Below are 18,023 nucleotides of genomic sequence, written 5' to 3'. Positions count from 1 at the left end.
GTCAGGCTCCACCTACGAGCCAACTCCGGCCCCGCCCCTACCTGGTCGGCTCTCCACGTGGGCCGTGCGTCAGCGTGGCCTCAGCCGCTGGCCCCGCCCCTGCCGGAATTGGGACCTGCGCACAAGAGCCTTATTGTGTGACCAGCGCGCTCGCTGGGCTTTTGTGTCTGAATCTTTCTCCATATATACAGAGACAGAAAAAAGCAACATTTTTATGGGGACGCCGTTTTTCACCCCATTACTCCCAAAGGCACATATAAACGTGGTTTCCACATGGAGCTTTCCAGTTAGAAGAATTGAGCTGCGGTGACGGGAGAGAGGAAGCATGGTTTGCAGTGGGGCCGCCCACTTCCCCGTTGCCTAGTAACTGTTTCCATGGCAAGCGCGCGGTCTAGACGCTCACCAACCCCAAGAGGAATAGAAAGAGTATCCTCTTCCCAAGAGAGGACGGCAAAAAGGGGTCAAAGGGGAACTGTGTGAAAGAGAGAAACCTTAGTTCCTTGAGAAGGCAAGAGAGTAGGAAAGGAAAGGGGATGCAGTGAAGAAAGGGACAGAGATACTGGTATTTTCATTAAAAAAAAAAGTAGTTTTGAGGAGCCGTTTGGTGGCCATGGATCCAACATGCCCTTCTGAGAGCATTTACAACCTCATACCCAGTGACTGGAAGGAGCCTCCCCCGCCTCCTAGGTATGTGGGCAATACAAGATTATCACTTGAAACAAGAATGCGGAATAATTCTTCTATTTCAGGATTAATCAAAGCATCATATGACTTTTAAAAAGAAATAAAAAATACTTTTGTCTCAATGAAGTAACCTTGAATGATAACTTCTTAAAGAAAAGGTTGCAAAATCTAGCTACTCAGAATCTCAAAATTCAGAGAGGGCGATCCAGTGCCGTTTTATGGTAGTCTCCTGTAATAGGGCATGTGACTTTTATAATTTATCTGATTGCTCACACATGATATGTGGTATATACTAGTGTGAAATTTCTTGTTGATAAAATCACAATTTTATTATCCTGTGTTAGGATATTTCATATTTGGTTTCAGGAGTTCCATGTTTTATTTCTGACTGCTCTTTTTCTAAGGGTGTAGTACTTATTTTTCCCCCAAGATTATTGTCAAATATAAATTTGTTTCTGAGCCTCAATGTTTTCATCGGTGAAACAAAATAGACTGGATAGTTTCTAAGGTCTTTTACGGGTCTTATAGATGGAAGGAAGAGTGGATGGAGAACCAAAAATATGTAACTCAGTTAAAAATTTTACATAGGTGATAGGACCTCTTAAATTCCCCAGTTTCAAAAAGGTAATCACAAACTAAACATCCATTTACACTCCTGTGTAGAGACTTAGAACTTATTTAAATCTATGGGGAGAAAAGAAGTAGGTAATAGAGAAAATCTCATTTCTTCTAGTACTTGGCTGTCTTTTACCTTTCTCCTTTTCCTGATTTAAGTGAAAACCACATTGAAAGAGCACTGGGCTGGGAGAAAAAACAAACGGGGGGCTTCAACTAATTGGCTTTGGGATCATGAATAAATTTTCACTTGTTATCTGTAAAAGAAATGAGTCTTTATGGCCCCTTTCAGTCTTATGGTCAATTATTTTTACTAATATTTACATCTTCAATAAGAAGTTCCATTTTTTAATTTTTATATTTTTGTTATTCATCACCCAAGGATATTTTTTCCATTAATTTTTTAGAGAGAGTGGAAGGGAGGGGAGGTAGGGAGGGAAGGAGAGAGAGAGAGAGAGGGAGAGAGAGAGAGAGAGAGAGAGAGAGAGAGAGAGAGAGAGAAGAGGAGAGAGGAGAGAGAAACATCCATGTGAGAATGATACATCACCTCCCTAATGTGCCATGACCTGGGCTGGGGATTGAACTGGAAACCCTTTGGTGCACCTATGAGACTCTAATCATTGAGCAACACCAGCCTGAGTTTCTTTGTTTTAACCAGAGCAGTACCTACATTGACTTCCATTAGTTTTTCAAAATCTAGTAGAAATTGGAAAGGGGAATATAAAGTAAGAAGATATGATACAGGTGCACAGTTTATGAGGAGTGTTCAAATTAACTCTTGGTAAATGGACTTTTGGTCCAAAATTCCTATATATTGTACAAGATACAGCTCCTCTCTGTAACCCACTGGTAGGTTGTGATTTCTATAGAGGACTGAATTTGAATGGTAAGATGCTGTATTAGACAGGTGTTCTGTCCTTCGGTAAATTTAAACGCTTTACTATGCATCTAGGTGATTTTTTCAAGAAATTTTATAGGAACGATCATTCTTCATTGGGCAAGCATTGACTGAGCCCCTATTAGGTGTATAATATTGCCCTTGGGGAGTGTTGCAGTGACAGCACAAACATTTTGGTTTGCTCTGAAGGAGTGTGTAGGAAAAAGGAACTCATGGTGAAGGGACTAGAAGGCATCTAAATGTGATGCCACACACTTTCTCTGTTAAGTCAGCCTACACTGTCAGCAACAACGATGAGGAGTTTTTAATTTGATGGCATGCACGAAAACCGCTAATTCATAAAAAAAAACAACAGAGCATAATTAATCACACTTTTTTCTCACCACACTAACACAAACTTGTCTGAATCTCCTTACCGATAGTAAAATTACATAACCATAAGAAATGTATTAAGCTATAAGGCTTATCTGTATTACTGAGTTATAAATCCAGCTTCAAGAAAACTCTCGGTGGCTCTTTGCAAGACTGGCAAGGTGATTGTCGAGCTTTCATAAAGAGTTGGATTTCTGGGAGAAATCAAAAATTGACTATACTGTGCTCTCCCATACATCAGAGTTTAGTTTCTTTAGCAAACAAAAATATAAACATTAAAATACTGATATACTAAAATAAATAAATGTTACCAGATAGATATATGTAACCAAAGTGGGGTGAAGGGCAACCTTTTGCAGTGGAACTATAAGCTGGGACTTAAGATATAAAAATGTTAAAGTCAGCCCTGATTGGTGTCACTCAGTGGTTAGAGCATTGGCCCTGAGCACTGAAGAGTCTCGGGTTCGGATTCTCAAGTGAAGGCATGATTGTGTTTCAGGTTTCAGCAACCAATCAATGTGTGTCTCACACATTGACGTTTTTCTCTCTCTCTTCTCTCTCTGTTTCTGTCTCTCCCTCTATTTCTCTTTCTTTCCCCACTCCTTCTACCCCTCCCTATCTCCCTTCCACCCTCTCTAAAGAAAACCAGTGGAAAATATCCTTGGGTGATGATTAACAAAAAACAACAACACATGTTAAAGTCAATGAGAAACCATTAATCAGTTTTCAAAACTTCAGTTGCTCATGATGTATGAGATGGTTTCCAAGATCATCACCAAATGTGTGACCCTTCTATTGATAACTCGTTACTTAATATCTTTAATCATTCTCTCTTTCCCTTTTGTTGAAAGTAATATTCCAATATGGCCTGAATGTTGACTTCTCATCTGCTTTCCTTGGTGCACAATACTTTTATTTATGCATCCATTAGCATGATGGCAGTCACGTCCTATCATTGTTTCACATTGAAATTCCCACATGAATTATGACTAAGTTTAGTCTCTCCCATCCTATACTTGTGTAGCTGGTTCTTTTTTATCTAAACTTAGCATTAATCTATGGAGATAGTTTTGAATTTTGAATCTTTCATACACTCTCTTAACCATCCCTCCCAGCTTTGTGACATTTGCAGATCCAACGTCTTTTATATCTCCATCCATCATTGAATAGGGCTAGTACCTTGCACTTTAATAGGCCACTAGATATTTCTTTCTAGACTGACAGCAATAAATGTTTTTGAAGATTCAGTCAGTCATCCAAATGCATTCATTAATCAGTTCATATTTCTCTACCTTATCAGTAAGGATTTAATAAGAGGCTTTACTAACATCAAGGTGTATATTATGTCTAAAATATTTTCCTGATTTTTGAGTCTTATATTTCTTAAAAATGATCTTCATATCCTAGCTGGTTTTGCTCAGTGAATAGAGCATTGGACTGTGAACTGAAAAGTCCTGGATTTGATTCCGGTCAAGGGCACATGCTTGGGCTGTGGCTCAATCCCCAGTACGAGGCATGCAGGAGGCAACCAATCAATGATACTATCTCATCATTGATGTTTCTGTCTCTCTCTCCCTCTCCCTTCCACTCTGAAATCAATAAAAATATATTAAATAAATAAATAATAAACATAAAAATTACATTGAGAAAGTTGCTTTACCATTTCAAAAAACAAAAGATCTTCATTTCAGTGACCTGAAACTCCAAGTGGCTCATGCTATCATTGCTGCTCTACGAATTTTTAGAAGCTCTTTGAAATTGGCATCAGGCTCACCAGCATGGAGTTTCTATATACAGGCATTTTGAAAATGAAATATTTAATGTCATAAGCACCCAGTAGTTGTTTCCTTTTTCATGCCTTTTTGGTTTTCATTGGGATAATTCCGACATGTAGTCAGAATTTCATTTTTGGAGCTTTGCATTTTTCTTGGACTACCTTCCATTTTATTCCATTTTAATGCTGTTATACTGTATTTTCTGAAGGTTTGTAACATCTTTTTGTTTAAAGTCCAGTTATGTATCTGAGTTTGCTAAGCAATCTTGACTACTATGAAATTTTAGATGACATAGTTACTTTCTTCTGAGGTTCTTACCTTCTTTGCTTACTAAGTACAGCCAGTAATTGGGGAAGACAATAGTTCTTTTAAGTGAATTTATATTCACAGAAAATTTAGAATATCCAAATGTTTTTGTTTTAGCATAATGAAATTTTATGCTAAAAATCCCATTCTGTAATATATGGTCTTGGGCAGTTTTTTAATTAGTGCTGGAAGTCAATATTCAGGTTTTTCATCTGGCTATCTCTCTCTGCGGACTTACACAATAATAATACTTCTCTTCATCTCTTGTGTGTTTTTACCCAAGTGCACTTCTCATGCTTATATATACATTCATTCTTGACAAACATATATACATATATGTATATATATGTGTGAGTGTGTGTGTGTGTGTGTATATATATATATATATATATATATATATATATGTATATATATATTTAGAGGCCCGGTGCACAAAAATCTGTGTACTCGGGGAGGTCCCTCAGCCTGACCTGTGCCCTCTCACAGTCTGGGACCCCTCGGGGAATGACCACCTGCTGGCTTAGGCCCACTCCATGGGGAATTGGGCCTAAGCTGGCAGTCAGACATCCCTCTCGCAGCCTGGGAGCACTCGAGGGATGTCCACTTGCCAGCGGGGAGCAGGCCTAAGCTGCAGTTGGACATCCTTATAGCTGCTGAAGCAGTGGAAGAGGCTCGCACCACCACCGCTGTACTGGCAGCTCCTGCATTAAGCATCTGCCCCCTGGTGGTCAGTGTGGGTCATAGTGACCAGTCATTCCCAGTTATTCTGCTGTTAGGGTCAATTTGCATATTATCCTTTTATTATATAGGAGTGCCTGGCCAGCCTGGGTGAGGGGCTGATGGCTGTTTGCAGGCTGGCCACAGCCCCTTCAGGGTGGGTGTTCCCCCTGGGGTGCCTGGCCAGCCTGGGTGAGGGGCTGATGGCTGTTTGCAGGCTGGCCACAAACCCCTCAGGGTGAGGGTCCCCCCCTGGGGTACCTGGCCAGCCTGGGTGAGGAGGTGATGGCTGTTTGCAGGCTGGCCACAGCACCTCCTGCTTTCTCCAGCTCCGTGGCTTCCGGCTGCCATCTTGTTGGTTGTAGACTATCCCCCAGGTCAAACAGGTGTGTTTTTTTTTTTTAAGCAAGATGAATATCCAGTAATTATAGTAACAATAAGAATACCACTAATAAAAATAATGATAATATGTTCGATGTATTAGTGTTTATAATGTGCCAGGCACTGGTCTGTTTTATACAATCATTACTTAATTTTCACAAGAACCCTATGAGATGAGTAGTATTAGCTCAGTTGTAGGAAAGGAGAAACTCAGGCCCAGAACATTAGGGCACGTAGGATGAACAAGAGCTAAGATAGAATGATAAGTCTGACATCAAAGCATATAACTTTAATCAGTTTGCACACTGCTTTTAATCTGAGTAACTAATTGAAACAAACCTAATGAATACTTATTGCTTCAATAGCATCTATATTTAAGTCTTCAGATAATTTAACATGTATTAGATAGTGTTTAGTATTTATTTACACATTTCCACATTATAATGTAATAAGATTTTTAAAATTAGGATATCAAAGCAAATAAAAAATAATGATAGAAAAATAAAATAATACCACAAATGAGCATGAAATTCCTTGTACATGAAATGTATGCTTTAAAATATTGTAAGTTTGCTTGAAGTCTGGTATAAATTTGATTCAGTGCTAACTAGAAACTGGGCAACCCACAAAGGAGAAACATGCTTCCCATGATCCTCTAAAGGTCACTTACAGTGTAAGTCACATTTTCCATAAGACAAAAGCAAAGCAGTAGCTGAGAAGTAATCTTGGTATGAAGCCAGGATTATACGTCCTCCTTGGTTCAAAGAGAGGAGAAACGATGTGTGTAATGTAATAAAGATTTTAGCCACACTTTTACATTAAATACACTGAGTTTCATAGGTCTAATATTACTCTCATTATTGACCAGTGGCCACATGCCAAAACATAAGAAAAACAACGTAGAGACATGGATATGATGTGTCTGGATATGATATATGCAATTATATCACTATATTGTTTGATTCAGTGAATAATTTTTCTGATCTCTACATGAGTACTATCCAATAAAATGTGAGCCACATGTGTAATTTTTTATTTCCTAATAGCCACATTTAAAAGGTAGAAAAAAAACATGTAAAATTAATTTTAATGACATATTTAACCCAATATATCTAAAATACTATGACTTAAGAATATAACATAACCACAATTCAAGTGCTCAATATCCACATGTGGTTGGTAGCTACTGTATTGTACAACACAGATCTAAATGAAAACATTACCTACATATCCTTTTGATAATCTACCATATTTATTATTTCTCTCATCAGCTTGCAATAAGTATTGAGCAGCAGTGAGATCAAAATTATATTCAATGACACATATATGTGTTGTCAACTAAGCATAGCTTTGACAACCCACCAAGCTAGGAGTAGACTTGACATCCGTTTATGGAAATTGAATTACTTGATATAGTCTTGAGGCTGAACTGAAGACTATCACTTCAGTGCCTTTAAATAGGCTTAAGATGTTTTTATGTATATTGACAAAATTCTCTTCAAGAAATAATTGGAAGGATTTTCTAATGTAGTCTAGATTTTAAAGTTCTATGCAACAGAGAAACATTGCAATACTATTGGCCCAAATTTTAAAAAAGAAAGAAAAGTAGTTAACCATTAATACACAAAGTAATGTATTAGGAAAAAAAATCTCAATCAAGCTTTATCAAACTGTCCCAATTTTTTAAAAATATATTTTATTGGTTTTCTTACAGAGAGGAAGGGAGAGGAATAGAGAGTTAGAAACATCGATGAGAGAGAAACATTGATCAGCTGCCTCCTGCATACCCCACACTGGAGATGTGCCCACAACCAAGGTACATGCCCTTGACTGGAATCGAACCTGGGACCCTTCAGTCCACAGGCCGATGCTCTATCCACTGAGCCAAACCGGTTAGGGCCTGTCCCAAATTTTGGTCCGTATTTATCTGAGTGTAATTAAGATAAACTGCCTTAAAATGTATATCTAGAAAGTTGATATGACTCACTAAGTGGTGATTATTAGCAATAAAATAAATGCAATTATGGTATGTTTTTTGAAGATGATAATTTTCGTTTTAGAATAATCTATAACTCACATCTAATAAAAGGTAGAATGTATGGCCAATTATCTAATAAAGTCATTTTCTAGATCTTTATAATAAAACCACACCATCCAGAAAACTGAATAAAATGTAGTTATTGAGAAGAAAGTATAAGCTTTACATGTACTAATATGGGAAAAGATCACATTATGTTAAATTTTTAAAATTAAGTTACAATTTATACATAAATAGAAATACAGAAAAAATTTATTCTGGAAATGGATTGAGGAGAAGGGGGAACCTAGATTTTTATTAATTTTTAAAATTGAGATGTAATTGACATTCTATTAGTTTCACTTTTTTATAATTTAGAAAAATAAAGATGTATCATTAATATCTTGTTTTCTGTAACAGATGGGTAAACTTTGAGCTCACACAAGCTAATGTATTGAATCACAAGATTGCAAATTAAAAAGTGGTGAAAGTACACCTACTTCTTTTTTTCCCCAAAGGAATATTTTATTAACCAAAAGATCATATCTGACAATTCCAACTTTTGTGGAAATTTTAAGACACAGGTTTGGATTGAACCTTATCTATCTAATGAGTTTGTTCAGTGTGGACCATAATTGGTTCCTAGGCATTGAGTTCAAGATTGATGAAAGGCCCCTAAAAGAAAGAAACCACCTCATGTTTCTTCGAACTAACGTATCCACATGAGCACGAAGAGAATACAAGTTGCTAAATGTGGTGAACTTCTGCTTCCAATCAAGGATGGAATTTACTTTCTCACCTTAAACAACTAAAACAACAGAAAATATATATAAAACAATGGTTTTCAGATACTGGACAATAGGCAGCACAGAGCAATCATCCCTAAGAAAAGGGGAAGAAGCCCTACAATTGCCCCAACATATTCTCTGGAGAGAATTTATAGGGCAAAGCCCAGGGAAGAGGAATTGAAACAAAATCTAGCGGTTTTCCTGCGTTAAGAAGACAGAGTTTAGGTTCAGGAAGGCCAAGACAAGGCATGTAGAATTCACAGCAAAGCACTGCAGGGGTGGGGAGAGAGAGAGAGAGAGAAAGAGAGAGGTAGAGAGGTATGGAAGTATGTGAGGAAACTACTGAGGCCAGGGAAATAACTAACAGAAGGCAACAGAGCCAAATAAAATTCATATTCCCACCAGCCAGAGTGGAAACACCTAAGACACAGGGCATTGAGGAGTGTACTCATATTGCCTCAGTAGTGGAGCCAAACTAGAACTAGACCAAAGCTCTTCTGGATACAGAAATATGATGCATAACCAAGAGAAAAATCAGTAAATACAAACAGACAAAGAATTGGTATCAATGCGAGAATTAGTAGAGAAGGATATGACAACCACTATTTTAAATATTCTCTGTATGTTCAAAGAGTTAGAGGAGGAAAACATGAGCAATATGCAGGAAAAAATGAAAGGATTTTGAAAAAGACCCAAATATAACTTATAGAATAAAGAATACTATGTCTAAAATGAAAATAGAACACTGATTAATAGCATCCAAGAACCTGAAGAAAATATTGTTGAATGTGAAGACATAATAATAGAACAATACAAAATAAAAAAAAATGGAAAAGGAAAATGAATCAGTGACCTGTAAAAATTATCAGCTGCCTAACATAAGTGTAAATAGAATGGCAGAAAGGGAGGAGAGAGGTGGGTATACAGAATAAATATTTTACTAATGGCAAAAAAAATTTGGCAGACTTAATGAAATCCCTAAATCCAGGAATCGTAATAAAGAAAGAGGAGGAAGAAACAAAAGAAAAGGAGAAGAACATTACCATACCAAGGGACATTACAATCAAATTTCTTAAAACCAATAATAAAGGAACAAAATCTTAAAAGTAGCCAAAGGAAAGGAAAACCCATTGCATAAAGAGGAAGAAAGAAGGACAGCAAATATCTCATCAGAAACAATAGAAGTCGGAAGTTAAAATGTTCTTAATGCACAAGAAAGGGTATGAGTCAGAAATGTGAATTTATACAATGAAATAACACTGAAAAGGGGAAATACAGAGTGTCCCCCCAAAAAATGTATACACACTTTAACAGCTGATAGCTCAGACATTTCTTTCTTTTCAGATTTAATTCATTGGAATGAATAATTATCAAAGTGTCTATACATTTTGGGGACACCCTGTATATGTATAAATATTTTTTCTTTTAAAATTTCTTTAAAATATTAAAGAGATTCTTAAAAGAAAATTAACATAATAATTGTGGGTTTTATAACCTATATAGAAGTAAAATATATTACCACATTAGGACAAAGATTGGGAGAGGGATAAATGCAAGTATTCTTTTATAAGGTTCTTATACCACATATGAAGTGGTATAACATTATTTGAATGTAGCCTGTGATTAGTTAAACATATATTTATAGTAAACCTTAGAATTTTCACAAAAGAAAAACAAAATCCAAACATAAATAAAAATAAGGCAGGATTTTTAAAAAGGATGAATGAACAATGGGATATATAGAAAACAAATAGCAAGGTGGAAAACTTAAATGTGAATATTTTAAAAATAATATTAAATGTGAATGGTCTAAGCATGTCATGTAAAAGAGATTGTTAGAAAGAATAAAAATTCTTTGCTCTCCATTAAAAAAAACTTTAAAAATAAAGACACAAATAAGTAAAAAGTTGAAGAATGGAAAAATATTATGTCACCACAAATCAAAGGAATGCTGGAGTGGTTATATTTATATCAGACAGGGGAGATTTTAGAATACAAAATATTTGCAGGTTTAAAAAGCATTAAAAAGCAATGATAAAGTGGTTAGTTTTTCAAGAAGATATGGTAATCCTAAATACTATGCACCTACTACCAGTGTCAAAAATATATAAAACAAAAACTAATCTATATATATAAAAGTCTAATATGCAAAGTGTCGCTTTGGAAGTTCAACCTGGCAACCGGGAGTTTGATTGCTTGCTATGACATGCGCTGACCACCAGGGGGTGGTGTGGAATGAAGGAAGCCTGGCCAGCAGCCAGGGAAGGAAGGCCTCGACTGGCAGCCAGAAGGCTCCAACCTAGGGACCCTACCTATGCATGAATTTCATGCACTGGGCCTCTAGTAGAACTATAAGAAGAAACAGACAAATCCACAATTATAGCCAGGGATTTCAGTAATTAATAGAACACTACCAACCAGTTTGACCTAATTGTCATTTATTGAACACTCCAGCCAACAATAGCAAAGTACACTTTTTTTTATAATTAAGAATCATTAAGATATCTGAAAAAATCCCACAATATTTGAAAGTCAAAAAATCTAAACAAGCTCCTAAGTCAAAGATGTCAGAGGCAAGTAGAAAGGTATTCTGAGCTTAATAAAAATGAAAGCATTGCATGTCAAAATTTGTAGGATGCAGCTAAAAACTATGCATAGAGGGAATTTTATAGCTTTAAATACTTGTAATAGGAAAATATAAAGGTTTAAAGTCAAATATCTAAACTTGCGCCTTAAAAACTTAACAAAGAAAAGCAAATTAAATCCAAAATAAGAAGAAATAGTAAAGATCAGTGCAGAAATTATTGAAATGGAAAATATGTAAACGTTAGAGAAAATCGGTGAAAACCTGGTTCTTTGAGGAGAGCAATAAAATTAATAAAACCCTTGCCAGACTGATCAGAAAAAAAATGGGGGGGGGGGGGTGGAGGGAGAGAGGAGGACACACACACACATACACACACACACACAGATGAAAATCACTACTGGTGCCTCATATGTTCAAAGAATAATAAGGAAATACTATGAACCTCTTAGCCCAGCAACTCTTCCTTAGTGCAAAGCTTCTCTCTAGCTTTGACTAAACCTGAAGACAGGGTTCAGATAATTATGCTTTTTGGCTATTTTCCAATGAATATAGACTTACCTAAATTAGAAATGTATATCCTATGTTAAACTTTAAATACTTTTTACTAGACATATAAATGCTGCAACATCTTTTAATTCTAGGTACATATCAGTTTTTAAGACAGCTGTGAAAGAGGACATGAAAAAAGTTAAAACTGCAATGAAGACTATGGGGCCACCAAAAGTTGAAGTACCTTCTCCAAAGGATTTCCTGAAGAAACACTCAAAGGAAAAAGCTGCTCCTCCCAGTAGGTTTTATCACTCTTTTTCATAGTAACAGAAGTTTATTTTGCTACAATTCTGAGGGCTGGACCCAAGACCAATGTGCTGTCAGGGTGTTTTTTTTCTAAGGTGTCTCTTCCCTTGTAGGCGGCAGTCTTTTCCTGCCCCTCCACGTGGCCTTCCCTCTGAGTGTGTCTTGGATTAGGGCCCACCCTAATAACCTCATTTTAACTTAAGTACCGCTTTAAAGATCTTGTGTCTAGCTCTGGCTGGTTTGGCTCAGTGGATAGAGCGTTGGCCTGCGAACAGAGAGGTCCCGGGTTCGATTCCAGTCAAGGTCATGTACCTTGCTTGCCGGCACATCCCCAGTAGGGAGTGTGCAAGAGGCAGCTGACTGATGTTTCTAACTCTCTATCCCTCTCCCTTCCTCTCTGTAAAAAAATCAATAAAATGTATTTTTTTTAAAAAAAGATCCTGTGTCCAAACACAGTCCCAATGTGAGATACTGGAGGTTAGGTCTTCAATGTATGAATATTGGGAGAACACAATTCAGTCCACAACAAAAGGTAAATCTAGTCCATAGGTTTGTTTTTAGTAATAAGTAGAGGGTGGGGCCAAGGAGGTTTACAGTTGTGAATACATGAAACTGAGAGATGATTCTTTTATTATTATTTATTAATGATTGTATTATTTATCTGTATTACAACTGTAAACCTACTTTTGCCCCACCCTGTATGGATTTTTTTAATAAATAATAAAAGCTATATAAGCTCATAAAATGCTCCAACAATGCAGAAATAAATAAAGTCAAAGTCCCTAGTACTTGTGATGGGGTTAAGATGTGAGGAAGGTTTTTCAAGAGAGTTGTTGCCTTTGGCTCTTGGGCGGGGGGTGGGGGTGGGGGGTGGGGGGGAGTAATTATTTTACATTTTAATATATTTACAACGCATTTTGATGTGGCTCTGTCAAAAAAGATGAGTTGGATTGGTCAGGTTGAAGAGACTATGTAAAAATGGACAGTTTCACCTGCAGCTAATGAAGAGAATTTGGTATAGAGAAATAAAATAAATGTGCATAGCAGTTATTTTAGGTGAGCTGCAACCAGGGAGGAGTGAATAGGAAACTTCAATTATATTGGTAATGCTTTATTTATTAAGCTGTATGTTAGGTACCTTATATTAATAGTAGTTTTAGTGGAAAAAAATAGATTCTTGGGCTTTCAATACATCAAGTTTTTTTATTTATGTGGTGATTTTACAGTAACTTTCCTCTGAAGAAACAATTATTCATAATACTGACAATACTCATAAAAAAAGTTTTAAAGTTTGAACTTTTTTCAATGGGAAAGCTGAACTTTTGTTGTTGAAATCTTTATAAGAAAATATTTTCACAATAGCTAGTTAAAATAGTTAGCTAACATATATTTGGGGGGTGCTTATCTTCTTCCTTAGACTTTTATACTGTTCTTCGAGATATTAAGTTGCACTTTATTTTTACACTTACAATTACTGATTTTTTTATCTTAAACATTTGAATATATTGTAATAAAACTTCAATATACTAGTGGTAAAATATCTAGATGTTACAGATAGCACTAAGTAGCAATGTTTATAGTTTAATATTAACAAGGATATATTATATTTCACAGAAAAGAAATTTGATCGGTTTGGGACCAAAAAGCCTCCTGTGCCACTGAGGACTGATCATCCAGTCATGGGCGTACAGAGTGGAAAAAACTTTATCAATACAAACGCAGCCGATGTCATTATGGGAGTCGCTAAAAAGCCTAAACCAATTTACGTTGACAAAAGAACTGGAGATAAGCATGATCTTGAAAGTTCTGGACTAGTTCCAAAGTACATCAATAAAAAGGTAACCTTGTGATATATTATTTTTAGACCCGAGATTCAAATAATTTAAATATAATGTTCACAATAATTGTCCATATTATCAGTAATCATGCTCTCACTGGACAAGTTATCTAGGTTACCAGTTCTCATTCTCCTGAAATCTGTGTTTGGTGCAAATCTTGAAATGAATGCCATATAGTTCAGTAAAGGAAAACTAATTATTTTTCTTTAACTTTAATTTTTAATATATTTAATAATTATAACAAACATTCTCTAAAATATAATAATTTTAGGTGGACAGTCATTAAAAGCACAGTCATTACTATAAGTCTAAAAAGAATAACCTTTCAGAAGAGCCTAAGATTTAGTTATTAGGTTTCAGTGTCTTGTAGCAGAATGAGAGAAATGAAGAGTAAAACAACTTTAGAGCCATCCATCCTATTAGCGAAATGTAGCTAATTCACATTATTTCAACTTGAATGTATTCATTTGCTTTTAGTTTGAAATAAAGCGGACCTTGAAAGTACTGGACAGTAAAATAGTCCTCTGGGACCTTCATTTCTATTTGAAAAGGCACTAATCAGATGAACATATAATTTCATCAGTGAAAATTATAGAAGCTTGGGTTTAATTGTTTAAATATAGAAGATCTTTAAAATTAAAAAAGCTTACCAAAAAATACCTTATACAAAACCTATTTTACTTTGTATACTTCCTATATAATAAAAGCCTAATATGCAAATCAACCAAATGGTGGACTGACTGGTCAGTGGGGGGCAGGGCTGGTGAGCAGGTGGCACCAGGCCAGCCAGAGTGGGTACCAGCGGGCAGAGGGAGGGGACAGCAATCAGGAGGTGACGGTGACCAGCGGTGGCAGAGGGGTCATCGGGGGGATGAGGCCGGCCGCTAACCAGCCAGAACCATCCCACCCCCCCATTGGTCCATGGGTCGCCCCCCCACAGAGGGAGGCCTGACTGCAGCTTAGGACCACCCCCCGCAGGAAGCAGGCCTAAACCACAGTTGGACATCCCCTGAGGGCTCCTGATCTGTGAGAGGGCGCAGGCCAGGCTGAGGGACCCCCCCCCCCCCCGCAAGTGCACGAATTTTTTTTGCACCAGGCCTCTAGTATAGAGCATAAAGGTACTTGAAACACACATGGTAATATGAGTGCAAAACACACATGGCAAATATGAGTGCAAAACCCTAAAAATAATTATATATATAAAAGGCTAATATGCTAAGTTCCTCTCCCACTGTCCGACAAGTCGCTATAACATGCACTGACCACCAGGAGTCAAACACTCAATGCAGGGGCTGCCAATCTGCAGTGACTTGGCAGTGGCAGTTTGCAGATGACGCACCCCGAAACCAGAGAGGAGGGAGCCCAATTCCTTGCGGGGCCACACGATTCTACCTTCGGCCGTGGGTTATGTTGTTGCGGGGTACTGTCAGCCCCAAATCTGGTTTACTGCACACTTGCATTTGCATTCCACACTCTGTATGACAGCAACTTTGCAGAGTGCCCTCTTGCACACTGGGACCCTTTGGGGAATGTGGGAGAGCTGGTTTCACCAATCCCCACAGGCCATGCTGAGGCACCCCACCTGCCAGAAGGACCCCGCTCACTCCGCAGATGCCAGGGAGGAACCAAAGGAGGTTGGCTCCAGGGTGTGTCTGGCCCATCTTGCCCAGTCCCGCCCCACTGGCCACCTTCTAATTAATTTCCTTTCAATGTGCATGAATGTGTGCGCTGGGTCACTAGTGCATAATAATAATAAGGCATGGCAAAAAAGAAAGAAGGAAGAAAGGAAGGAAGAGAAAAAAGAGAAACAAAATTGCGTTGATGTATGAGGGGGCTTGTGTTGAGGTAATCCAGTGATCTACCATGAGAAATCCTGTGCCTGTTCAAAATCAAACAGGAACCTCAAGGCTGTTGTCAGAGGACACTGCTTGTTCCCTGAGAAATTGTCATGCTATAGGCTAAGGCACCTTTGGAAGATGTTAGCAGGAATCTAGGAGCTAGTAGCACATGCCGATTCAGTTATTTTAGGCTTCTCCGGATACTTCCTCCTCCTAAGGCCCCTGGAGCCTGCACATAGCCCTTGTCCCATAGGGTGTGGAAAACAGAAATTTCCCTCTCCTGGTCCTTCAAAGCTATTTCCAGTCCATTATTTCTCCACCATCACGTAAAAACCCTGCTCCTTTGATAGTCATACCACCAATTGCCATATAGTCTGCCCCTCCTTCTGGCGCCTTCTGCCTAAGTTGCCCACTTCAGTGTATTTTCTGCCTTGAACAGAAAATTAGAAGTAAAAATACATTAAAGAGACAGAAAAATATTAAGTATGTCTACCTGAGCTTGTTTACCAAGCCATCCAAACACCACAATATTATTGTCCCCTTGTTGCTGGCTGAGCAATCAGGGCTCATGATGGACTTATTCAACTTACTTCCCATTTATCAGTTATGTTTTTTTAAAATCTATTATTGGTGTCAACTTACTTTCCACTTATCAGTTATGTTTTTTAAAAATCTGCTATTGGTGAGTGAGATCATAAGTCCTTTTTAAGGGCAAGGTCATTTGTAAAAAGTGAATAAATCTCATGTTTTAGTTCCAAAGAAAATATTTGCCCATTTGTGCCATGAGGCATGCATGATTGCCTGAAGCACATAGCAATAGTAGTAAAGGGATCATTTCAAATTTTACCTCTGCCACTTACTTAACTCTATGATCTTAAACAAGTTATTAATTTATCACAGGGTTAGAGTGAAGATTAAGTGATATAAAATATATTAAGCACTTGACATAAGACCTGGCCATTAATAAAAATTCAGTAAAGAGTAGATATTATAATATATGCAATTATTATTATCAATAGTATGCATTATTCTTTAATGATTCAACACATAGGAATATTTCAGATCACTGAAGCTTTTAGCTATTTGTGAGATAGTTGACTTTCCTAAAATGTATCATATGATTCCCTTTATTAAACAGAGTATGCCAAATATAACTTAATCTTTTTGATGGCACAAAATCATTATTATGACCCTCAGTAACTGTACTGAACTATAATGAGGTGTTTCCCTCAGTGTTTTCTGGAATGGATTGGACTGTTTACCACTGCATTAACAAGAATACTGTGCTCTTGGAGTTTATTTGTCGAGTGCTTTGCAACTTTCCAGAACACATTCACAACTAGGATTTCTATCCCTTATTCAGGCAGAATTGGTTGGGTTATGCTGTGGTAAAGCCCCAACATTTCAGTAACTAAAACAAACAAAGTTGTATAGTTTCCTTGTGCCACATGTCCATTGAGGGTTGTTGGAAGCTCTGCTTATTATCCTCATATCATAACCCCGGCAACCCCAAACATCTCCCATCACCATTCCAGAGAAGCAGAGCGTGGCAAGTCACTCATTAATTCTTCAGGCTTCTACCCAGAAGGTACTGAGGTCACTGCCACTCACATTGGGCAAGTCAGGTAACATGACTATGTCTTACTTCAAAGGGAGCAGGAAAGTGTTGAACTACCAAATGCCCAAAGGGAGAAGAACCAGAATATTTCTGAATAGTTTTAATGACTACCTTCTCTCTCAACAACTATTTCCTGAGAGAGGTCTTTCCTGATTTTTGTTATTTATCTAAAATAGCTCCTATTCTTTCTTTCCCCCTTTTAACTTTTATTTTACCTTGGAATATATATATATATATATATATATATATATATATATATATATATCTCCTATCTAATAAAGAGGGAATATGCTAATTGACCCTCACACCATCGCAAAGATGGCAGCATCCACAGCCAATAAGGAGGGAATATGCTAATTGACTGCCCTGCCCTCAGAGATGGCGGCACCCACAGCCACAAGATGGCCAGCAGGGGAGGGCAATTGTGGGCAATCACGCCAGCAGAGGAGGGCAGTTAGGGGTGACCAGGTTGGCAGGGGAGGGCAGTTGGGGGCAATTGGGATGGCAGAGGAGAAGTTAGACATTGATCAGTCTGGCAGGTGAGTGGTTAGGGGGTGATCAGGCAGGCAGAAGCAGTTAGGGGCAATCAGGCAGGCAAGTGGTTGGGAGCCAGCAGTCCCAGATTGTTTAGGCCCAATCCCTGTGGTATTGGGCCTAAATCGACAGTCGAACATCCCCCTAGGGGTCCCAGATTGGAGAGGATGCAGGCTGAGCTGAGGGACACCACCCCCCGCCCCCACCCAGTGCACAAATTTTGGGCCTTTAGTCCTATCTAATAAAACAGAAACATGGTA

At 37.8% G+C, this 18,023-nt stretch overlaps 1 protein-coding gene across 1 annotated transcript in view; it reads left to right on the top strand.

Moving 5' to 3' along the window:
• Window positions 1–610: 610 nt before the first annotated feature.
• ENKUR (enkurin, TRPC channel interacting protein) overlaps window positions 611–18,023 on the top strand; it is a gene marked incomplete at its 5' end in the record, with an annotated part of 22,335 nt that continues 4,922 nt past the window's right edge. Inside the window, 3 exons of the mRNA XM_081104112.1 lie at window positions 611–687; window positions 11,782–11,927; window positions 13,550–13,773. Of these exons, the coding sequence (XP_080960238.1) occupies window positions 611–687; window positions 11,782–11,927; window positions 13,550–13,773 (447 nt within the window). The remainder of the gene's footprint in view (window positions 688–11,781; window positions 11,928–13,549; window positions 13,774–18,023) is intronic.

Source organism: Myotis nattereri (genome assembly GCF_964212035.1).
Source record: "Myotis nattereri genome assembly, chromosome: 1".
In the NCBI taxonomy this organism is placed as follows: Eukaryota; Metazoa; Chordata; class Mammalia; order Chiroptera; family Vespertilionidae; genus Myotis; species Myotis nattereri.
Note: the sequence above shows the minus strand (reverse complement) of the source record. Positions and strands in the feature narration are given on the sequence as shown.